At 34.1% G+C, this 25,574-nt stretch overlaps 1 protein-coding gene and 1 long non-coding RNA gene across 14 annotated transcripts in view; one reads left to right on the forward strand and one right to left on the reverse strand.

Moving 5' to 3' along the window:
• ANKRD17 (ankyrin repeat domain 17) overlaps nucleotides 1–25,574 on the forward strand; it is a 174,827-nt gene that overhangs the window by 100,968 nt on the left and 48,285 nt on the right. For 5 of the 13 annotated variants that reach the window (XM_002745738.7, XM_054253289.2, XM_078367084.1 and 2 more), the window contains exons 6-16: nucleotides 30–263; nucleotides 2,672–2,766; nucleotides 5,474–5,711; nucleotides 7,081–7,272; nucleotides 7,648–7,757; nucleotides 9,663–9,750; nucleotides 12,025–12,152; nucleotides 12,425–12,568; nucleotides 12,967–13,069; nucleotides 14,525–15,277; nucleotides 19,489–19,637. In XM_002745738.7, the coding sequence (XP_002745784.3) occupies nucleotides 30–263; nucleotides 2,672–2,766; nucleotides 5,474–5,711; nucleotides 7,081–7,272; nucleotides 7,648–7,757; nucleotides 9,663–9,750; nucleotides 12,025–12,152; nucleotides 12,425–12,568; nucleotides 12,967–13,069; nucleotides 14,525–15,277; nucleotides 19,489–19,637 (2,234 nt within the window). The remainder of the gene's footprint in view (nucleotides 1–29; nucleotides 264–2,671; nucleotides 2,767–5,473; nucleotides 5,712–7,080; nucleotides 7,273–7,647; nucleotides 7,758–9,662; nucleotides 9,751–12,024; nucleotides 12,153–12,424; nucleotides 12,569–12,966; nucleotides 13,070–14,524; nucleotides 15,278–19,488; nucleotides 19,638–25,574) is intronic. The other 8 variants (XM_002745739.7, XM_078367088.1, XM_035293567.3 and 5 more) reach the window with 3 other exon arrangements.
• The window catches only part of LOC128931606 (uncharacterized), a 42,355-nt gene continuing 18,638 nt past the window's right edge, over nucleotides 1,858–25,574 (reverse strand). Inside the window, exon 3 of the long non-coding RNA XR_008480189.2 lies at nucleotides 1,858–1,981. This is a non-coding gene — a long non-coding RNA (uncharacterized LOC128931606). The remainder of the gene's footprint in view (nucleotides 1,982–25,574) is intronic.

The raw sequence follows: 25,574 nt of genomic DNA on the forward strand, positions 1-25,574 counted from the left end.
TATCTTTTTATTTTTTCTAATTAAAATAGGCAATACAGCACTTACATATGCTTGTGCTGGAGGCTATGTAGATGTTGTAAAGGTGCTCTTGGAATCCGGTGCTAGTATTGAGGACCATAATGAAAATGGTCATACTCCTCTTATGGAAGCTGGAAGTGCTGGACATGTGGAAGTAGCCAGATTGCTGCTAGAAAATGGGGCTGGCATTAATACGCATTCCAATGAATTTAAAGAGAGTGCCCTTACCTTAGCTTGTTATAAAGGTACAGTATAAACCTTTCTTGAAACAAAGTTTTTAAAAAAGTGAAATTATAATTATTTTATGTAATCTTGTTTTTAAATTCAGAAGTAAAACACAATAATAATATATAGTATGAATTAAAGTGTTTACAGTGTTTCAGTTTAATATGTAAATTTTTAAAGTATAGATTTAACGTAATTATTGTCACTGAATAATGAGTATTGATCTAATTATTTTATCAAACAGTTGTTTTAATATGAACTGTATAAAAGCTTTGCATGTTGGTAAGATTTTGCTTGGAATGAAGGGGTACATGGTATTTTAAATGATGTCACTGAACCTGAAAATATTGATAGAACAGAAAATTTAACAATCTAGAACATAGGACATTAATTATCTGCAGAACAAACATCTTTCCAGGCAAGTGTCCAGCCTTTGGCATATGTGAGACAGGCCGAACAATTGCCTGGAAAGATGTTTGGTCTGCAGAAAATTAGTGTGATATGTTCTAGATTGTTAAAACACAGCCAGAGCGGAACATTTTGACTCCACATGTATGACAGATAAATGGTTATAAATTAAGGTGTTTTACTTTTTATGAAAGTAGATTAAGAAGATTTTTTATTAAGAAAATGTTTTATTAAAAAAAGAGTCATGCAATTTTGTGTTTGTTTAGCCATTTGATTTTATGTTTTATGCCATCTATCTATATAGCTGTCCCATATTATTTACATTGTAAATTCTTGACCCCTAAGCATCAAGAAAAAGCTTTTGCAAAACCTAGTAAAACATTTAAGGAGGCACTCATTCTCAGTGACTAACCTTTCACATGCACAAGCTTACGTGTGAATGCCTCCTTAAATTTTGCACCCGGGCCTTTGATTTCCTCACCCTAGTTCTGGCCCTGGTGTTGTTTTGTTCTATATGAGTAGCCACGGTTGTGTGATGCCTTTTGGAATAATTTCATTTATAAACATGAATCCTTAGATATTTGGATTAATTGACGAAAATTTAGGTTAAATTTGAGAAATATGCTTTATTTATAAAGTGCTTTTGATTATCTGATGTTAATAGATTTTCAGATAGGGAACACAGCTGCAGTCCCTTACTTACCTTCCCCAGCCCTGTTTATAATTAGGCAGAGGCTGATCTTCATTGGGAGGAGAGGAATTAAGCCTTGGGGTGGGCTGATTGGGTGGCTCTCTCCCCTTCTCACAACGCTTTTGGACCCAGAACTGGCTGCATTTCACTAGTGAGTCCCTGCTGGCTAGAGAGCTTTGCAATGGGGCTGCATGTAACTACTCTCCCCTCTCCCCTTTGCTTGTAGCCCCACCCTGCTATCCAAAAGGGGCATCTGAGATTGGGGCTTACAGGCTTTAATTAAAAACTGGATAGAGAACTGAGCTGGTAGTAGTAGCTGGTCTACTACTTCGAGGTATCCATGGACCCCCTTCCCTTCCTCTCTTTCTGGAGCTTTTCCTTGGATGTAGATTGACAACGAGGAGTTGCGGAAGGAGATAGAAGTCAGGTTGAGACTGAGCATTAATGTGGATTTTGGGGAGGGGAGAATGACAGAGAGGAAAACGGAGGGTAGGTAGTTGGCAAATACAAGATGTGGCAGATACTACACTTAAGCACCGAAGTAAATTTTGTTTCAACTGTTTACCTGTGACTTCACTATCAGTCCTTCTCCCACATCCCAGTTGAATAAGAATTGATTGTTGCTCATTCCAGATAAAGCTGGGAAAAAAAATAAGTAATTTTTAATTGTTTTTTTGTATAGAATCTGAAGTTCTTTTTAAATTATAATGTGTCTTCTTTTTAACCATTTATATGGTATCTGTGTCTGAACTTAAGCATATGGTTTATTTGGAACTGCATAAATGTGTAACATGTATGTGTATATTATAATTAAAAATATAAATATAAATTAAGTGGTATGGTTTGAAGAATGTTTTATACATGCAGTTTCCAGTTTATAGGTAGGTTTTCCTAAAATGTTTTTGAGTTAGGTATTGGAACTTTCAATACATTTTCTCACAGAAATAACTTGACTGATCATTATTATCTCAGGCTACTAGTTCATGAAAGCTGATTTATTCCATAGCATAAATAAAATAACTATAGCATGCCTGGGCTCTTAAAAGGTTGTAGAAGGAACATTTGGGTGTTGAATTTTAATGGCATCTTTGTTCACCTCTAGCAGGGATTCTAGTAGCAGCACTTTCTAGGGCAATAGGGTAAGAGGTTAAACAGCAAGATCACTTGTATAATGTGCGTTCTACAGTTGAGGGTGGCTTCTGGTTGACTTAATTATGCTTATAAGTTTAATGCTGTAAGTTACATATAACTTTTCAAAATATTGTAATTTAAAAAAATATTTTGGAATAATAAAATATTTTCAAGTAATCTTATATACTTTTGGTTTAGGACACTTAGAGATGGTTCGATTTCTTTTGGAAGCAGGCGCGGATCAAGAGCATAAGACAGATGAAATGCACACTGCTTTAATGGAAGCTTGCATGGTAAGACTGGTGAAATACATGAAATAAATTTATATATTAACTAGGGAGAGACAGAGCTAGTATACAGTGAATGCCTTTTCCTTGGGTGCTACAATTCTGTTTGTCAGAACCTTACTGAGTCAGTTGTACAACATTAACTTCTATTGAAGTTACGTTCTGAAGCTTTCCAATGCTATCATTTTCTTAGTCTCACATAACTCTATACTGGTTTTATATAGTTGTCACCAAAGTGACTTTTTTAAAGATTGGTTGAGGATATGGAAAAGGAAAATATGGCCAGTCATGGTGGCTTACTGCTGTAATCTCAGCACTCTGGGAGACCAAGCTGGGAGTATTGGATTAAGAAATTAAAATGGAGGCCAACTGCTTAAGACCAGCCTGGCCAACATAGCAAGACCACCCCCTCTGTATTTACAAAAAATATTTTTTAAAAAGGGAAATATAATTCAGAATATGTACATTATTAATAAATGTAACATATTTCAAATCAACAAATTGACTACACAAAAATTTAAAAGTAGAGCATAATTTATGTTACATAATTTCCCGTCTCTCACAGTCTTTTCTGAGCCTTCAATTCTCTTTAGAAGAGCTGTGTTTTAGAGTTTGTATTCAAGAATGGTTTATAACAGTACTCTTAAACCTTCGTATCTTGGTTTATGATTTGTAACACAGAAGTGGATCAGAATGTTATATAAAAATTTATGAGGAAAACATGCCAATGGTAGAAAAGGCCCCCAAAGTATCTGAGGTTTCTTCTCATCTTCCCTTCAGAGAATAAGGATATTATTCTCGAAAGAATTCTTGAAAATTAACATTCTTGATGTTAAATTTTATTTACTATTTTAAAAAATATTAGGTAGCCATTTAAGACTTAAGACTTGAGTTATCTGTTGTTTTCTTTATTGTCATCTTAGTGTTTGCTTTAGTAAATTACTATTTTTTTTTTTTTTTGACAAAGAAAAGTTTAAGCTTTCGAGTTCTTCATCTGTAAAATGATATTATATTTCTCTGGAGTTGTGAAGATTAAATGAGATAATGGGTGTAAAGTACGTTAACAGTATTAACAATAACAGTTTTAAAAGTTCCCCATGATAAGGAAATTTAATCATCCTTGCCACCCCCTACCGGGGAAGCAGCCTATATATAGATTAAGAAGTTAAAATGGCTGTAATCTCAGCATTTTGGGAATCTGAGGCGGGTGGATCACCTGAGGTCAGTAGTTCAAGACCAGCCTGGGCAACATGGTGAAACCCTGTCTGTACTAAAAATACGAAATTAGCTGGGTGTGGTGACGCATGCCTGTAATCCCAGCTACTCGGGAGGCTGAGGCAGGAGAATCGGTTGGACCCGGGAGGCAGAGGTTGCAGTGAGCCCAGATCACGACATTACACTGCAGCCTGGGCAACAAGAGCAAAACTCCGTCTCAAAAAAAAAAAAAGAAATTAAAATGGAAAAATCTGTAGATCTTGCCAACAAGCACTGGGAGTAAACATTATAAATGAAAGATATTAGTAGGAACCAGACATTTGGAAGACCTGCTGTAATACTGAGTTTTTAAATTAGATTTAAAGGAAATGTAGGAGTTGACTATCAAGGGAGAATATTTAGCACTGAAGAAATAGCAAAGTAATCAAACTACTAAGGCATTAGATTCTTCTCTACAAATTGAAAAAGAAAAAAGGTAGTAAGACATTAAAATTACGTAATGTGATAAACATGGTAGCAAAAATGGGCATGGCATGTTTGAAACAATGATATGTCTGGGAGATAATATACAGATGGAAAAAAGTTATTGAAGGACCAAAAGAAGAGAAAAGAGGGAAGCAGTGGGAAAAGTGACCACTAAAGGAGACAGAATGTAGAATTTTTTTTTTTTTTAGTTTACTTTTTAGACAGGGTCTCACTCTGTCCCCAGGCTGAATTGTAGTGGCATAATCGTGGCTCACTGCAGCCTCAACTTCCTGAGCTCAAATAATCCTCCCTCCTCAGCTTCCTGAGTAGCTGGGACAGTGTGCACTCCACCACGCCTGGCTAATTTTTGTATTTTTTGTAGAAATGGAATCTCGCCATTTAGCCTGGGCTGGTCTCAAACTCCTGGGCTCAAGCAGTCCTCCCGCCTCAGTCACCCAAAGTGCTGGGATTACAGGCGTGAGCCACCACTCTTGGCCCTTTTCTTAATTTTACTGGTACTTGGATGAACGATGTAGAAAGTGCTATGTACACATTGGGTTCCTCTAACACAGTGTGTATCCTTCCCCTACTTCTCCAAAAACTGTTGCATTTTTTTATATTTAAACAAAAATTTGCTTATCCTTAAGATTTTTATGAAAATCCTTCTTTCCCTCTCTAAACTTCGTCCTTTTAGCATTTAAGTTTGTACCATACAGTGCTAATGTTACCTGTAGTCTCATAGTAGTCTCTTGTTTCACATACTTACTTTTTTTTTTCTGATGGTTTATAAGCTTTTTGATTGAAGGTATCATGTTACTACCTACTTTATATTTTCAATCTCTATTTCCCTCTCCTATGTTATAAGAATATAGGCAGTGCATAATAAATACTGATTTACTCACTGTTAAATGTAGATTATTCCTATTTGAGTGGAGATCAGTAAACTTCATTGTATAGTAATTGAGCAGTGTTTGGATTTTTTAAGATGTTTTTAATGGTACTGATTTAATATTTTTGATTGTATTATGATTAGGATGGCCATGTTGAAGTAGCGAGGCTACTTCTCGACAGCGGTGCCCAGGTGAACATGCCTGCTGATTCATTTGAGTCACCATTAACTTTGGCTGCATGTGGTGGACATGTGGAACTTGCAGCTTTACTTATTGAAAGAGGGGCTAGCCTGGAAGAGGTCAATGATGAAGGTTATACACCATTGATGGAAGCGGCTCGAGAAGGACATGAAGAAATGGTGGCATTACTTCTAGGTCAAGGTAACCATATCTGTCAATACACTGAAGAACAAATGTGTAAAAATTTTATAAAATTCGATTTTAGTATTTCACCTTTCTAGTAGAGTTCCAATGAGATGTTGTTACACAAACTAATGATAAAGTATTTACTGTGAAAATGGCTCTCATACTGTGTTAAACGAAATTGAAAAAACTTCTTTAATATAGAGCTTTCAGAGACATCATGAGCTATATGTGAATGAAAAAGAGAACTGGTGTTGGCAAGATTTGTGGGTTAAATAGGGGAATATAAGAGTCAACATTTCTCAAAGGTAATAGATGAAGAGAATGTATTCCTTTGGGGGTAGAATACCTATCAATAAATATTTAATAGAGCTAATGTTTTATAAAACAGTATGGGAAGCCATGCAGTAAAGACTAACTTGATGACAGTGCAAGAATGCACACACATTAGAAGCTGTCAAGGGGCTCAGTACATAAACTTCTCTTTTGGGAAAAGTAAAACAATTACTTCACTATGTTATCTTCTAAGATATCTTCAGTTTAGAAGTAATCTCCTATCTCTATATTCGTAGCATGATTTTGTTTTTCTTTCATTAGTAAGATTTTGTCTGGACAAATTTAAGAGGAATGATACTTTTTAAAAAAAATTCTGTTTTTATTTAGAGGTAATGTTAACTAGCATTTTAAAAGGTAGGTTTTGGAGCAAAGTTTGTAGATTGAATCAGAACTCCAGCGCTTGCCAATTTTGTAACTTTAGGCAAGTTTCTAACCTTCTGTGCCTCAGTTTTCTCATCTGTAGGGTTGTGACAGTTAAACGTATGTATAAAACTCATAGAACAGTTCTTGTCATATAGTGCCTGTTAAATGTTAGCTATAGTGATGGTGGTAGTATTGATGACAATAATGTTGTGACCTTGTATAAGTTAATTAACCTAAGTTTCCTTAGCTGTAAAATGGAACTAATAATAATAATACCTAAACAATTTGTAAAATGCTTTGATGTTGCCTGGGAAATAGTAAGAGCTTATTGAATATTAAGATTTTTATTATCATCATCATTATCATTATTATGAATATCTTTGTTATTTTTGAATCATTATAATGAGAGGATGTAGCTTATTTTTTTTGAGTTCTTTTGTCACCTGACTTGTGCCTTTTGGCTGAATAAGCCTGTATTTCAGCTGTGATACATCATATCTGGATGTGGTTTTAACAGTTTTATTTATTTTTATTTTTAACTGCCTTAGGAGTTAGGAGAAAGGCAATTTCTTATTTAGTATAGTAATATAAATGTTCATTTTTGAGATATAGTAAGAAACAATCATGTTTTTCATATATCTGGAATAAGTTAATGACTTTCTTTAAATAATTAGAATCTTTATTTTAGGAGCAAATATCAATGCACAGACAGAAGAAACTCAAGAAACTGCCTTGACTCTGGCTTGCTGTGGAGGCTTTCTGGAAGTGGCAGACTTTCTAATTAAGGCAGGAGCGGATATAGAACTAGGGTGTTCTACCCCTTTAATGGAAGCTGCTCAAGAGGGTCATTTGGAGTTAGTTAAATACTTATTAGCTGCAGGTAGGCATTTTTGTATTTGGGAGAAGTTTTTTACATGATTTATCTAAGTAAAAATGTCATAATGCAAATATTTTTATGATGTTATGATACACTAAATGTGTGCGTTTAAAAAAAATGATATATCTTTGTATGTATTCTGAGCAGTTTACCTTACTGCTCTTTGAAGTATCTGCAGCTTTAATTTCAAGCAGTTTTGTTTGTAATTTTTTTCTTTTTAAAAATGCCTACAGTATTCTCTATTTCTAGAAATGAATACGGTTTTAATTTGTTTAATTTGGGGAGATAGGACTTACCCAGAAGAAACTTTTATTTCCATCATATAGGTCTTATGGCTCTTGTATTAAGTCTGTGTATTATTTGTTGACACTACTACAGGAGCTAACGTTCATGCAACAACAGCAACAGGGGATACAGCACTAACATATGCCTGTGAAAATGGTCATACTGATGTAGCAGATGTCTTACTTCAGGCAGGCGCAGATCTGGTAAGCTGTGTTCACTTTTTAAATCTTAATACTTAAAAATAAGAAATTTTTAATTATGGAGATTCTAGACAAAAGGTATCTCTTTACGTTTAGTTTTATGTTGGCTTTTTTGCCATTCTTTCTTTCACTTAGTCACATTTTTTTCCACACTGTTTAGTGTCCATTCTTATTTTCCTTAATAGGGTTGTTCACTGCATTATCCCTTATTTTCCAAAGAAAAAGGAAATTTTTGTATTACAGATCTTAATGCAGATTAATTTTCCCTTAGGTATTTATTTAACTATTTTTAGAAGACTTTCTGATTTGGTATAAAAAGGCAAATGTGGCTTAGAGGAACTTTAGTATTGCTTAGGAAATAAATTATGCCTACAGCATTCAGAACATTATTAAATAATAAAAGAGTTTAAAACATAAATACTTAATAATCTTTTCCCTCAAGTACTTTATAATTTCAGAAAATATAATAGGTGACATAACGAGATGTGGTAGTGAAAGTGCAGAGTAAAGAAGCTTAGAAAATGTAAAGCAATCATCTGACATATTGTTTTGGGGATGGCGAAAGTTTAGAAAGATAGATATAATTTTGTGGCTAAAGAGTATTTTAATTGGAAAAAAATGTTATGAGTGAAGCCTGAGAGGTAAGGAAGCATAAAGCAACTGTGTGTGGGTAGAATAGGTGGTCTTCTAGTCTAGCATGTGGGGGAATAGGAATAAGACATCAGCCTATAGGAATAAGGCTGATTTTAGTTAAAATATTGGCACCCATATATTTATGGGCCTGAGATTCTAAGATTAATAAGCAACTGTGCAGTTTCCTTCATAGTTTATGACAAATTCAAATGCAGACAGCAGTAAGCCCGCCTTCAGTAATTAATTTTATAGACAGAAATTTATAATTTAAACTCTCTTGTCATTTATGAAAATAGAATGTTGAATTAGATTATTGTTGGGGCCACTTACTGTTAGCACTAAGTCTAACAGGAGATATAAGCACGCAACTAACTAGAATGTAATGTGTATAATTAGTGCTTCAAGCTTGTTAGAGCTTTCTTCCGTGTAAAAACCGTATTCCTAGTGTTTGCCACTATGGCTCTGAAACACAGCAGTGTATTTTTTAGTACTTGGTTAGTTGATGACAATTAGAAAAACTTAGGATATGGCTTAAGAGAAAAATCAGAAACTGTTCATTTCTTTAAAAATAAAAAGAATTTTAAATGCTGTACAAAATGTACTTTTTCTCAAATCTTTATTTTCTAAGATCTGAAAATTTTACCAGTAGTGTTGTTCTCTGCTATTTAGTAATCACAAGTATGCAGTAGAGTGTCCATCCTTTTGGGATCCAGAAAGCTCATGTAGCATCTTAGAATTAATGGTTTTAGAAATACTTGTTATCATTTTTATATAAGGGAATCTAAAGATAATAGGAAGTCTATAAAGAGATGGTAATGATGCACTTACTGAAATTCATAGAGGTAGGATGCAGACTCATGAGAGGAAAATAACTGAGTGGATGAGGATACTGCTCATTACATTGATTGTTCGGAGAAGGCCTTGTCAGAGTACCATACATGCATAGTCAGGTACCACAATTCATTGTGTAGAGAGAGGAACAAATTACTCAGATGCATTTAGATGAGGGCATCCTGATCACATGATTATAAGTTAAGTTTTAAAATTATTTCCAGTGCTTACTTTGGCAACATATATACTAAAATTATTTCCATAAGACAAGTTTATAATTTGAGATTATTTTTAATTTAGAAATGTATTTCTTAATTTTTTTCAAAGTATATTTAAATATTTAGATTCAGAAATTAGTCCAGTTATTTTCCTTTTGATTTCTATGAAAAAGAACACTTGTTCACTGGCAATTAAGTCTGGTTTTTGTTTTTGTTTTTTAAACAGGAGCATGAATCTGAAGGTGGAAGAACTCCTTTAATGAAAGCTGCAAGAGCTGGTCATGTTTGTACTGTTCAGTTCTTAATTAGTAAAGGTAGGTTTGTATAAAACAGTTGTTATTTTTCTCAAAATTGTTTTCCCCTACCTTCATTTAAAGATGTAAGGGTAAAGTAGTTGAGGGTGAGAGGTTATCATATGAGGAGGGATGCTATTGACATTTAATGAGTGGATAGTTGATAAACATCCTGCAATGCACAGACCAGCTTCAAACTACAAATAATTGTCATACCAGGTAGCACACTTGTTGAGAAACACTTACATAAAGGGAAGGGAAATTTCTCTATGTAAAAACTGAGGATTTAGGTAACACACTCTGCTGTGTTCATGTAATACAGTATTATATTGAAACCTGGAATTTTACAATGTTTCTGCCACTAAAAAAAATTTGTGGCAAGTAATATTTCTACTATTTCCCCAGTTCTGTGTTTCCTTTCTTATAAAATATAGAGAGATGGTTATAAATATAGTACAAGAAATATTCACAATTGAAATGTGACAAAAATAGCAAATTGCATGAGGATTTTCATTCATGATCAGAAATTTTAGTTTGAATACCAAAGACCTTAATGACCAAATAAAATAAAAGGGAGTATGTTATTATTCTCTTTAAATTATTTCTTATGTGTTTACTATGAAAGTTCTAGTTGAGACAGTTTTTCAGAGTTCATCTTTTTTTTTTTTTTTTTTTTTGAGACAGTCTCACTCTGTCACCAGGCATTAGCCTGGAGTGCAGTGGCCGATCTTGGCTCATTGCAACCTCAACCTCCTGGGTTCAAGTAACTCTCCTGCCTCAGCCTCCTGAGTAGCTTGGACTACAGGCACACACCACCATGCCCAGCTAATTTTTTTTTGTATTTTAATAGAGACAGGATTTCACTGTGTTGGCCAGGATGGTCTTGATCTCTTGACCTCGTGATCCACCCTCCTCTACCTCCCAAAGTGCTGGGATTACAGGTGTGAGCAACCGTGCCTGCCTTGTATTCTTAAGTATAGGAGAGTACAGATTTTACTTTTGATTTTGCATTGATAAAAGAAAGAGGAAGCCAAGTGTGGTGGCTAACCCTCTAATCTCAGCACTTTAGGACCCTGAGTCAGGAGAATCCCTTGGGTCCTGGAGTTCAAGACCAGCCTGGACAACATAGTGAGATTCTCTCTCTACAAAAAGTTATAAAATTAGTCAGGCATGGTGGCTTGCACCTGTAGTGCCAGCTAGTTGGGAGGCTGAGGTAGGAGGAGCACTCGGGCTCAGGAATTCAAGGTTATAGTGAGCTATGATTGTGCCACTGTACTCTAGCCAGGGTGACCAAGTTAGACCTTGTCTCAAAAAAAAAACAAAAGTATAGGCTTTATACAATTTTAAAAGGCAATAATACACCATTTTCTTCATATAATAATAGTAAAGAAATCTCAAGTTTCTAATTGTTTATAGGTAAAGAAAATTCGAAATAATTTACCAGTCAAATTACTTTAAACATTTTGAACATGCATGGATGATATATATTCATAACAGTATTCTCAAGCATGGAATTACATACATGATTGCTGTTCCTTCACTGGTTAATATTAGTGAATTTGATTCCAGTTTCTATTATTTTATTTCCATTTCCCAGATTACCTACCACTGTAATCCAAATTAGGGATAGAGGTCAGGCACAATGGCTCATGCTTATAATTTTAGCATTTTGGGAGGCCAAGGTGGGAGGATCACTTGAGCCCAAGAGTTTGAAACCGGCCTAGGTAACATGGCGAGACCCCGTCTCTACAAAAACAACAAACAAATAAATTAGGGATAGATTCCTATTTGGGAGTAGGAGTAAATTACACATTTTCATTGTCAGGTACTTCCCAATAGGAAAAAAAAATGGTACTACTCTACTACTTCATTTAGTGTTTGTTCTCTACATATTTAACCCATAGAGGGTAGTATAGTTCATTTTTATTGAGTCATCTTTTCTACTGAAGAAGTTAAAATACAAATAAAACTTCATATTTTACTTTTAATAGTTATTACGTTAGGAGTAATAGGTACTTTTGGTATCTTTTACTGGTACATACTGAAATCTTTTCAAATTATATCATGTTTGTCTGGGATTTATTTACTTTAGAGTAGTTCAATATGGGAGAGGAGAATTAATGTAGGGTATTTGTGAAATGAGATTGGCCATGTGTTTATAGTCATTAAAAGTCAGTAATAGGTATGTGGAGCCTCATAATACTGTTTTCTCTACTCTTCATGATTTTTAAATTTAACATCATTTTAAGAAAAGCCATTCTACTAATATGATTTTTCATCCCTTTTCTGTTTTAGGAGCAAATGTGAATAGAACCACAGCTAATAATGACCATACTGTACTGTCCCTGGCTTGTGCAGGGGGTCATCTGGCAGTGGTGGAACTACTTTTGGCTCACGGGGCAGATCCTACTCACCGTTTGAAAGTATGTAACTCAAATGTTTGTGCAGCATCGTGAATTAATATTTCCCTTTTGGTCATTATTACAACACAGCATGTACAAGCTCCATTCATAATAGCATTCTAAGTGAAAATAGCATTCTAAGTGTAAATTTTCTCCATTTTTACTTGAAGCACTCTTTACTAAACCTATGATTTTAATGTGTCTGGGACCTGTTGGCTTTATTTTCCTAAGTGATTCTGTAATTTAACTTATTTTTCTTTGCTTTTTTTTCCCCTCCATATTCATTCTTTTAGGATGGTTCAACTATGTTGATAGAAGCAGCAAAAGGTGGCCATACAAGTGTTGTTTGCTATCTCTTGGATTATCCCAATAACTTGCTTTCAGCCCCTCCACCAGATGTCGCTCAGTTAACTCCCCCATCCCATGATTTAAATAGGGTAAGATTTTAAAAATTAAAGCTTTTTATGTTATGTCTTCTTTATCCTAACTCTTTTACTTATAGTATCTGTATAAATTAGGCTATTTTTTGTTGTAATATGTAGTTCTCTTTATAAATACGTACTTGATACAGTTAATGAACATCTGGTATAATATCCTAGATGATATAATTATGCTTTACTTTTTAAAGGTCATAATAACAACTTGAATTCAAAGCCCACTAAAAAATGTCATGGAAAACATTTTGGCACCAACATATTTTAAGTAAATATGTCATTGTCTAAGATGGCATATTAAAAATATTTTGAAAAATCTCTGTAATTTATTTTTTATTTACAACATATTACTTAATGGATTGTGTAGGACACTAATAATCATTTAGTGTCCTTTGTCTTAGGCTCCTCGTGTACCGGTTCAAGCACTGCCCATGGTTGTTCCACCTCAGGAGCCTGACAAACCACCTGCCAATGTTGCCACCACTCTTCCCATCAGGAATAAAGGTCAGTTATACTTCTAAAGATGGTTTCTTACTTGGTGTCCAGGTAAAAATAAGATTACCAAAAAATAGCCATTTCTACCAACAAGGAATTTTACTAAATTGGCATTATTAAGTCTTTTTAACCCATGATAAAAGCATGTTATTGCGAGAAAAAAATAGTTAATAGCACCAATTCGTGCTAGAATTAGAAGTTTTAGCATGAGAAATTCAGATGCTCATCTTTGATGCAATTCTGATTATCCATGATTTATTTCCTCTAATAACTAGTAATTTTTATTTGTGTAAAATGTTAAGCTGGGTATAGTTGAGTGACATTTTCATAAATTATTTACTTAAATCTCTGCAGTGATAAAGGCAAAAATTAACAAAATGTATTAAATATTAGAAATTTATTTTAGAATGACTGGCTTAATAAGATTTTATATCTGGGATACCTTTTCTTAATCAATAATTCGGTTACTTCAGATATGCTTGTTTATTTCTCTAGAATTCTGAGGTCCATATTTGACTTGTGGATTTATACCATGCACGTTCTTAAGTAATGTCCCTGAACATTTTATACCTACCAGTTTGAATTAGTTTTTCTTTTTAAAAGTTTTATCTGAAGAAACAATGCAGTTTTTATTTTTCGGTTTTTGGCTACCTATATTCTTTAATGAACAAGAATGCTATATTTTCACCAGCTCTTTTCAATCACTACCATCAACTTAGAGCCTTGGCACCTTTTTCAGTTGATATAGCAAACAATTGATTGCTATACTTTTAGCCAGATCTGTCTATTCACCTGGCTATCAGAAGATACAGTGGATGGCATAGTCCAGCATCTTTTCTTCCAGGGAGACTGAATCCCAATTCTCTACTGGCCAGATAGCTGTGTGAATATGTGAATTTATATCTTGCCTATATTAGTTTTGAAGATATTAGGCCCCAACAAAGATGTATATTTTAGTTGGATTTAATTTCTTGTTACTTCTCAGTGGTTTGGGTACTCCTTGTGTGTATGTGTGTGTGTTTAAAAGGCACAGTCTATGAAATGTGAAAAAACCTGACTTAGAGGTCTGTTTTCTCTTTACCCTAACAATTTAGCATTATTATTCTGTTCTTATGATGAGTTTTAACATCTATGACCATATAAAATATCTACACATAGCCCTAGATGTTACTTTAATTGCACACTTAGGTATCACAAACCTGCATTCCTCTGTTGTCTAAATTTAGCCATGTGATATTTTTAAGATTCTGAATTTAATTTACAAAGATTTTGCACATAAAATACATACATTTTATATTTGTGAAAAAGAAGGTGGATTTGCTTTTAACTTTCTAACAGTGCAATTTCACCTTTTATGGATATGATTACTTAGTGCATAACTGTTGGCACTAAACCTCCCAACAGTAACTCTGTAATGAGGATGCCATTCATGTGCACTTCTGAGGGGGTTTCTTTTTCACACAGCTGCTTCTAAACAAAAGTCCAGCAGCCATTTGCCAGCAAACAGCCAGGATGTACAGGGTTACATCACCAATCAGTCTCCAGAGAGCATTGTAGAAGAGGCTCAGGGAAAGTTAACAGAACTGGAACAGAGGATAAAAGAAGCCATAGAAAAGAATGCACAGCTGCAGTCCTTGGAACTGGCTCATGCTGACCAACTTACCAAGGAGAAGATCGAGGAGCTGAACAAAACGAGGGAGGAACAAATTCAGAAGAAACAAAAGATTTTGGAGGAACTACAGAAAGTAGAACGAGAGTTACAACTGAAAACTCAGCAGCAGCTAAAAAAGCAGTATCTAGAGGTTAAAGCTCAAAGAATTCAACTTCAGCAACAGCAGCAACAGTCTTGCCAACACCTGGGATTACTAACTCCTGTTGGGGTTGGAGAACAGCTTTCCGAGGGAGACTATGCACGGTTACAGCAAGTGGATCCCATTTTGCTTAAGGATGAACCCCAGCAGACTGCTGCTCAGATGGGTTTTGCACCAATCCAGCCTCTGGCGATGCCTCAAGCTTTGCCTCTGGCGGCAGGTCCCTTGCCTCCAGGGTCCATCGCAAATCTTACAGAACTGCAAGGAGTGATAGTTGGACAGCCAGTACTGGGCCAAGCACAGTTGGCAGGGCTGGGGCAAGGAATTCTGACAGAAACACAACAAGGGTTAATGGTAGCCAGCCCTGCTCAGACCCTCAATGACACGCTGGATGACATCATGGCAGGTGGGTTTATATTGTTATGAGCAGGTATCAAATATGATTTGCTTAAGGCGAGTAAGAATGTACCCAAATTTTTTGCCGTTACCCAACTTGAGAACTATTTTTGGACTCCTGACTCATGTCTATCTTTAGAAATATTAGTTCAATCTCAGAAGTTCTCAAAAGAATACAGGTGGAATTAAAGATTAGCTCATTCAATACAAATGACTGAAGCTTTCTGGCTTAGCTTGGTAGTTTGAGTATGTAGGATTTTCAGTAGTGGGGTTGATGTTTGATTTTTGTTTTTATTTTCATTTTTTTCCTTTAAGTTAAGAATACTGAGACTGAATTTTGGCTTTTTGCTTCTGTATTCACACCAATAAACTGGGAAGTTGATAGAAGTTGAAGTGCAAAACTAGTAGGACACATCAGGAAGCTTATTTATGAACATAAATCCTTTATAACCTAATGTATCAGACTTCAAACCTGATGGATATTAAAAAAAAAACACTTTGCAAAATTAATAAACTACCAAACCAAATAGTTTAATTATACTGTATGCAAGTGATTTTGTCCCCTGTGAATGTAAATGTGTAGTCTCTTTCTAACTGTATCATGAGAAGATGTGGCCCCCTGAAAGATCATAAATGATATATTTTAGATGTGTAGCCAGATAAATTTCATTCCATTATAACTAGTTTCATTGGCAAGAAGATACATTTTAGAAGGTTGTTTTAATGTTTCTAGTTTTTGGTACTTATTTTTTGTAAGTCTTGTAACAAAGTAATGGGATTCGATTTTATAGGGTTGTAAGCCATAACAATGCTATACTGAGAAGGATTTGCTTCATTAAAAAACAAAATTTGAGAAGGAAAACAGAAGAATGAAAGGTATAAACAGTGAAATGTTGGTAACTTCCATCTGATCTCTTCCCCTTTTTTATTCATTGGTCTGTATTTAAAGGATGATTTTTCTAATTTTAAAACTGTTTGAGAAGCATTACATATGATGAGATAATACATTTTTTCCAAGTTTCATCTTTTAAAAGAATAATAGAAAACTAAATTGTATATTGTTTAGATATTTAGCTAACATTCAGATACTAAGAAGCCAGCTGAGACAGATTTTATGCTTATAAATATCTGTAAAGTTTACTAGTTCTCCTTTAATAGCACCTCAATAGTTATAACATGTGGAATAAAAATTTCTGCTAGTCTAAGGGTTAAATAACCACATTGGAAAAATACTAGTAATAATTAGTAGTAAGAATTGTACCACTCTTATTGATGAGTGTAAAATTTTTCTGTAGATTTGAAAATCATTACTAATTATGACTAGCTGATTATAATAATTGGGAATAGAATTTTAAAAATATTAAATATCCTGTGAAAGTTGATTAACCCTAAATTTGATACTATGTCCATGGCCATGAATTTATTAATAATAGTGTCCTATTATGTCAAACTACCAAAGGATGTATAGAGTTAAATATTACTTATCCACTTAATAAAGAATAGGCATAAATAGTAATGGATGTTTAAAATTTTTTTTTAATATAATATCAGAGTTTACCTGATGTGCTTGGGCATAGTTGTCAACAATGATTTACTAGTTGTACAGTTTTGTATGCTGATCAGAATTATCAGAAGTTTGTAAAGTATCTTTTCTTTTGATTCATACTTGAAACAAAAACAGTTCTCTTATATGTGTTCCCAATGTTCCATATAAACATTTTTTAAGTGCACATAACTTTTTAGGAAATACAACAAATGCTTGTCATAATACAGAAATATTTTACTTTTTTATTATGCTCATTTCTATGGGGAGAGGAAAGATAGCCAGGAGGAAGAAGAGTAGGATTAAAAATATTTGGCTACTTACCTGCAACTCATCCCTGACAACAGGCATGTACACATGCACACACAAACACATACATTTATGCACTCACTTTTGCAGCCTCAATCTTAAATTTCTGTAGTAGGATGTATTCTTTCACTTGCTTAAAGATGATTTCCATTTCTTTCTTGGGGCTTTGAAGTATATTATAACCTCATTAGTCTCATCATCTTCTTTCCCTCCCTCTAGTACAGTCCCTGCTCTTAATTTCTTAGTCTTCATTTATTAGACTTATATCATAAAATTTGCTGACCAAATTGTCTGTCTTTCCTGTTCTTCACACATGCCAAACCAGAATCCGCTCCCTGTTTAACCTGTCTCAACACCTTGCCTTTGCTATCATCTCCAGTTCCCTTTTTCCTATGTTGACGTTAAAACTTTTCTTACATGTGGTTCTCCCTCTCTAAATCTAACCCTGAAATGAAGCCTCACATGTAAAAATTTTTACATAGTTCCTTCAGTACCTACATATTTACATTTGTTACTTTTACTTGTCAAGAATGCATGTGTGATTGACAGTTACTTAATTTTAGTAAACCAGTTTCATAGGTACCCCAAAGGAAATGATGAGATAATTGATTTTTCCTATCTCCTTTTAGATGAGGTGATGAGAACAACCAATTTGACTTAAAAAAAAAACCTGTAATTTTAGTAGGTTTTTTAAAAGAAAATATTCCAGTTGAAATGTAAATTATAATTCAGTCATTTAACAATAAAGTTTAGATTTTTTTTAACCTGTTTAGTATTATAAAATAAAATTTAGTGATTCAGACAGACTGGTGTTCATCCTATTTAAGCGACTTTTTGTATTTAACATTTTTACTGTGAAAATCCAATCAAAGGAGGTATGGAATCAATTTTAAGAGCTCTAGATTTTATATTATTTTGAAATTTATATCTACAATATGTACATTTAAATTATCTTGATCTTTTATAACATACAAAACTATCAATATGGAGTAACAATATCAAGATCAGTAGATGATCAATTTAATATATTAGTATATGACCTTTTCTATTGGTCTGGATCCTTAAGGATTCAAACAGTGTTTTGTTTTTTTTTGTTTTGTTTTGTTTTCTCCTTCGTTTTTCCTTTGGCTTTTAAGTGGACTTAAAAATGTATAATTATAGAATGTGTGTTGCTATAATGTATAGTATATGTTTGTGCCTGAACTAAGGATTTCATGTAAAATAGATTTCTTAAATTATAATCATGTTTATAATTGTTACAATAAGATAAATTTTAGTTTTATTCTAGGCAGGATCTTAATCTCTTTTGCCTGGTTTCAGATCCAGTTGTGAATCATGATTGTTTTCTGTCTGATGTAGTTGATAACTACTTTGGTAATACACATCCACACTGCTGTTGACCAGTCAAAGATAAATGCCCAAACTTTAATATTATAGCATATTTAGTGCGGTTGGGGGATTTGATGTTCACATACCAACTCCAGAAACAAGGTCATGAAAGAATAAAGTACCCTCAGCTGAATCTACAGTATATCCTATGCCAGCATATTTGGAGTCCTTCCATCTCTAGTACTGACCAGAATAGCCTTTTCTTAAGTTGCACGTTTTGGTGAAAATAGTATCACAGCAATATCATACTTAGAAGAAGAATAATCCATATTTGAAGAATGTTTGTGTGCATACATTTATTTCTACCCTAATCTTTTAATTTTGTCCTAAGTCAGTGTGATTGCTGGATTTGTTGGTGAGCATTTTAGTCCCCTCAGAAACAATTCTTTATATGAGCAACTACACTTCTATATGAGGAACAAATTTTCGTATTTGAATATCCTGTCATACAGAGGGCTACAATGCACAATATTACTGTATTCCTGTCTGCAGTTAGCAAAACAGTAGGAAGTGTTTTTCTCCCTCTCCAAAAGTAATATTAATTTTACTAGTTCTAGAATATAAGGTGTGAAATTGGCAAGTAAAAACCACATATTTCCCCTTCTGATCTTGACTGTTTGTCCTTTTGATCCCTTTTCTAAGTAAGATATAATGGAAAACTTTCCATTTGCATTTATATTTAATACATAAACATTTTTATTTTCAGGGTTATTTTGAATTAAGGTTTTACAACTACTTAACATAACAGGGGAATTTGTTTTTCAGTTGGATTGTTGTTTAGAAAATGAGTTACTCAATATACATTATAATTTTAGACTGTCATCAGTCAACAAGAACTAGGAAAATTAGTTATTAGTGCTATAGTAGTCTTCCTGTAAACATTTCCTTTTAAGAAGTCTTTAAATATTTTCGAGTTAATATGTCTTACTATTACTTAACAATGTTTCCTCCTTATTAAGTGTAGTTATTTTGTTTAACAGCAGTCAGTGGAAGAGCATCTGCAATGTCAAACACTCCTACCCACAGTATTGCTGCTTCCATTTCCCAACCTCAGACTCCAACTCCAAGTCCTATCATCTCTCCTTCAGCCATGCTTCCTATCTACCCTGCCATTGATATTGATGCACAGGTAAGTCCCACATTTAAGAGAGAGGCTTCTTCACTGGAATTATGCCATAAATACAAACATTAACTTTTAAAGATTTAAACCATGAAAGATTGCTTTGTCTCTAGGCAAAGTCTTGAGCCACAGTTTTAAATTAATTAGAATTCACATTTAAAAAATAAAATGCCAAATACAGATTATTAATGATAATTATGTGATGGTCTGGTTTCCAAGGTCATCAAGTAACCTTTTTTTTAAAAAAAAAAACTTTAGAAGAGGATATAAAAAAAATACTAATAATTAGCAGAAGATATGGTTTCAAATATATAATGGATTACATGTAAAAGGAAATGGGTTCTAATATAAAATAATATATTCTAATATATAATTTATATTTTTAGATGTGATATACACGATTTATACCATGTATACGTGGTCATCAGGACAGAGAAATGTTTGCAGTTTAGTTTTTGTATTTTGATTAGTACCTAGGGTTTGTACATTATAAAACTTTTAGTTTTATATGTGATCATTTCTTTATAATAAAGCCTGAATTTTAGCAGAGGGAACACTGGGAGAAAGAAGAGTGAGTGTGTGTGTATGTTTGTGTTGGATGGACCATTAAGTGCATGTACTCTTAACCTATTAAAAATAAAGTTTAAAATGTTTCTCAGTAACACTATGGAAAAGGAATTTTATTTCTGTTCTTACTTGTTGCCCAAAGGTCTGTTGTTTTATATGTACTGACTTTTTTGTTGTTGAGTACTTAAAATTGCTAGGGATTGACTATTTTTAAGGAATCGTCTCATCTAATCCTCAGACCATTCATGAAGTAGCTACTCTTAATACCCATCTCCCTGAAGAAGACACTGTAGCTATGAGAGAGATTAAGCATTTTTTTAGTTACGCCATTTAGGCTACGAAGCAGCAGGGCTGGGAATATTCAAGTCTGACTTCAAAGACACAACTCTTTCTTTTTTCTTTTCTGACGGGTTCTCGCCATGCTCTCAAGCTGGTCTCAAACTCCTAGGCTCAAGTGATCTTCTCGTCTCAGCTTCCCTGAGTAGGTGAAATTACAGGTGTGCCATCACACCCCAAAGACACCACTCTTAACTACCACCTACATAGCCTTTAAAAAAAAAATTGAGACATTCATGTGATGAACCATAGTTATTTAAGTTTAATATTGATAGCATTGCAGAATTGGTTTGAACTTGGCATTGAATTTGCATTCTTTTTCTCCAATCTTTTTTGCTTTGAGGCTATCATGTTGTTATTATTTTTTCTTTTGAGGTGGAGTCTGACTCTGTCACCCAGGCTGGAGTGCAGTGGTGAGATCTGGGCTCACTACAACCTCTGCCACCTGGGTTCAAGTGATTCTTCTTTCTCAAACTCCTGCCTCAAACTCCTGAGTAGCTGGGATTGCAGGCGCCCACCACCACACCCAGCTAATTTTTTGTACTTTTAGTAGAGATGGGGTTTCACCATGTTGGCCAGGCTAGTCTCAAACTCCTGACCTCAGGTGATCCACCTGCCTCAGCCTTTCAAAGTGCTGTGTTTGCAAGCATGAGCCACTGCCCACGGCCGAGACTGTCATGTGCACTGAGAAGTAGTTTTCCGATTTTTGTGAGCCCAAGAATTGATCCATTAGCAAAAGTAAGTATTTCACCAAAATGTGAAAAGATTTCTTTATAAAAATGTTTTTAAACAGGCACTAGAAAAAGTTTGTCTAGGTATTGATTTTACTGAATATGAAATTATTATAGTGATGGTGAAATGATTTTTCCTGGGTGTATCATTCACCAACTATCACTATAAATTAATTCTGAGAAGTTATGTGTAGTTTTTTAATTAAAATTTTTTTAAACTTACATTTTAAACATAGTAGGCATGCTTTTATAGTAAGATTTGAATATGGCTCCTTAAACATTTACTCTTTATTTATCTGATCTATACATCAAGGTTTGTCATTTGAGTTAGCCAAACCTGAATTAAACTACTCTCTGTGGAGTTTTACCATACATATTTAGTTAGACATTAAAAAGTTCCTACCTTGGAAAAAAATACTGTTCAAAAATAATTGTTCACATTTTTTTCCTTTTTTTATATTTGTTTTTAAAATTTACTAGTTTTTGGCCAGGCATGGTGGCTTACACCTGTAATCCCGGCACTTTGGGAGGCCAAGGTGGGCAGATCACCTAAGGTTAGGCGTTCCAGACCAGCCTGGCCAACATGACAAAACCATGTCTCTACTAAAAATACAAAAATTAGCTGGGTATGGTAGCGCACGCCTGTAATCCCAGCTGTTTGAGAGGCTGAAGAGGAAGAAGTGCTTGAACCCAGAAGGTAGAGGTTTCAGTGAGCTGAGATCATACCATTGCACCCCAGCCTGGGCAACAGAGTGAAACTGTGTCTCAAAAAAAAAAAAAATTTACTAGTTTTTATATCAAGCAGATACTTAAGTAATTAAAAATGAAGATTCTTTTGTATTCAATCCATCTGAAGTTTTTGTTTTGATAAGAAAATAAAAATTTTGTGGGCTCTTAAACATAGTAGGTACTTTGATTATGTATATAATATGCTACCATTAAAGCATTCTACTTTAAAATTCATGCATTCCACTTGTTCATATAAACTAGTTTTAAATAGGTATTTATTTTACTGATTATTCTCATTTATTGAATACCATGAAGTGCTATCCCATTTTTTAAGCTTACATATAGCCTGACTGGGTTAGAAAGCAAGATATTAAGGATTTCAGTGGTTGTGGAAGTTTAAAAAAAAAGTTCAGCTCTTAAAGTCCTAGTAATCAAAGTAATTTAATTATATTAAGAGTAATTAATAGATGATGTACCCCCCCACTTTTTTTTTTAAGGCGGGATATCACTCTGTTACCCAGGCTAGAGTGCAGTGGCACCATTACAGCTTGCTGTAGCCTTGAACTCCTGAGCTCAAATGATCCTCCCACCTCAGCCTCAAAGTAGCTAGGAGTACAGGCATTCCACACCACTTCTGACTAATTTTTTGTAGAGATGGGGTTTTGTTGTGTTGCTCAGGCTAGTCTCGAACATCTGGCCTCAAGTGATCCTCCTGCCTCAGCCTCCCAAAGTGTTGGAATTACAGGCATAAACCAATGTACCCAATATATATACTTCCTTTTTTAAAAACAGTTCAGTGCTTTTTCACCTGAATTTCAGCTCATAAAAGTTGCCTTTCCTTCAGTATTGCCATCTGTGGCGAAGAATACTATTTATTCTTTTTCATTTTGTATCACTGTTATAAAATTGAGTATTCATGTTGATATTTTTACATTAAATATATTTCATTTTTTATAAGCCAGAATTCATCATAGCAACCTCTGTTATGGTATGGAATGGTGTATATATTATGGCATCGTGGGCTAACTGAAATTTTCCTTAGAATGTAAACCTGAATGAGCTCTTAACGCTCCAGACATCTGTCTCCTTATTCAGATTTGGGACTTTCTCTTAGATATGTGACAAGTAATGTAACTTCTTGACTAATATAACTTTGTGCAGTATAATTTGAGTCAAAGGATCCTTCCTTTAAGTGGTACTTTGCCTTCTACAAAATCATCAGCTGTATTGTAATTATTTCCATGACCAATATTTGAAACACCTGTTTTTTTCTTTACCTTGTCATTATTAATATTAACCCAGCTTTCTATTTCAGACCATTTGTCTATTGATATACTGAGAAACAGAGTAATATTTCTTGCCATTTTGGGATTGTGTAGGTATTTTTAGGAAGATGGAAACCTCGCTTTGGACTTTTCCAAATTCTTTCATTATTGTCTTAAAAGATTATCATGTTAGTTGGTTTAATTTCTCCTTAATGCAGAAATACAATGGAGTTGCCAACTTTTAACTTCATTTCCACAAGGAATTTAAAGCTGCTTTCTTAAGTTTTCAATGTTTGTTTCTTGAAATCTCATAATACATTATTATGCTTCTCTCCTAGTTTGAACCTGAATTTGCCCAGTATAGTAATCACTAAGCTCCGTTGAGTCCTTTATTATCTTTGTCAACCCTAGAGTACTTAGTAGAATGCTTTGAATATAAAAGGTGCTTAATTAATGTCAGTTGAATTTATGTTTTGTAATGTTGGAAAAAATGTTTTACTAGTCCACTAAAACTTTCTGTGCTTATCTTTTGCAAATTTTGTGTACATCTCTTCATTTTCTGTTTGAGATTGACATAGCTTTCCTAAATTATTCTTTAAACCCTGGAAGAATTTTAGAAACCTTATAAGCTTCTTCGTAAAATTGACTCTTCTGCTGATTGCATATGCACCAAAGTAGAGTGAACATAAGACACAAACACTTAACATTAGATTCACCACAATCTGCTGTTTCTTAGGGCCCTTTTGTGATAATAGTGGGAAGAACAGGATTATGTTATCAAGAAGATCTTTCAGCTTTTTAAAGCCCATCTCTACCAGTTGTTAGTTTGTGTGGCCATCGGAAAGTTATTTATCAGACCCTTTATCTTTTTTTTTTTCCTGAAATCAGATATAATTTCTTCCTATAAACCTGAAATGAAGATCAGATACTCTAACACAATCAAAACTGTCACTCATTTAAGTTTCATGTCCTTCTCCATTGTTGTAGTTGGTGCATCTCTCCCTTGTGGCCATCCCTGATCTCTGCAGTCAGTAGCTCTGCTCTCTGCCAGCCTCTTCTGCAGAGCAGCTTTTGTGGTCTCCCTCTTCATCACTGACTAGTAGGCTTTTTCTTTTTTCTTGACTCTTACTGATTTTGCCTTTTGTCTTTTGTTTTTCATTTCTTATAATAGAATTTGGTCTTTAGAGTTATTTACATTCTGGGAGAATATGCTTTTCTATTTTGGGATTGTTATATACTTTCTACAAATACAATGTGTAAATGTAGTCAATGCTATATATAGTCCCTTGTTTATTATGTTTATTAGTAATAGTTTTTGAATCTGTGACTTTTACAGCTATTGCCATTCATTTTATTTAACTATCATTTATTGTTTCCTAAGTAAAGCATCACTTATAGGTAGAAAATACAAACATGAATAAGATGTGTTCCTTACCTCCCAGGAATTTATAGTTTCTGTGGGTGACAGACCTGTAAGGCAGATTGGTGATAAGTACTGTAATAGCGGTACATATGTGAAAATGAGGGAAATACTTAGAGCAACACTGTCTAGTTGAAAAATAAGGTGAGACACGTTTGTAATTTTAAATTCTCTAGTAGTCACATTAAAAAATGTGAAAAGAAATAAATGGAATTTTTATTTTTGAGTTGGAGTCTCGCTCTTCTTGCCCAGGCTAGAGTGCAAGGGCGTGATCTTGGCTCACCGGAACCTCCGTCGCCCAGGTTTAAGCAATTCTCCTGCCTCAGCCTCCCAAGTAGCTTATTACAGGCATGCACTACCATGCCCAGCTTATTTTGTATTTTTAGTAGAGGTGGGGTTTCTCCATGTTGATCAGGATGTTCTCGAACTCCTGACCTCAGATGATCTGCCCGCTTCGGCGTCCCAAAGTGCTAGGATTACAAGCGTGAGCCAACACACCTGTAGAATTTTGAAATATATTTTATTTAGCTTCATATATCCATAATATTGTTTTAACATGTAATCAGTACAGTTGCTGAGATAATTTACATTTTTACTTTATACTAAAAGTCTTCAAAATTTGATGGGCATGTTACACTTATAGCTGGAGTGATCAAATCATTTTGGTTTTCCTAGGATTTTCCTGTTTTAGCACCAAAAGTCCCTCATCCCAGAAACCTCCTCAGTTCCAGATTTGTCACCCTACTTATATCTAAATTTGGATTTCATTGGAAATACTTGATTGTATTTAGATTTGATTAAATGTGCAGTTGAAAAGATGAATTTACTCAAATTGTTTGAGACATCCTAAGTTTTCCAATAACCAGGTTGAATATCAGTTATTAAATTTAAAGTTAAA

Source organism: Callithrix jacchus, chromosome 3 (genome assembly GCF_049354715.1).
Source record: "Callithrix jacchus isolate 240 chromosome 3, calJac240_pri, whole genome shotgun sequence".
Classification (NCBI taxonomy): Eukaryota; Metazoa; Chordata; class Mammalia; order Primates; family Cebidae; genus Callithrix; species Callithrix jacchus.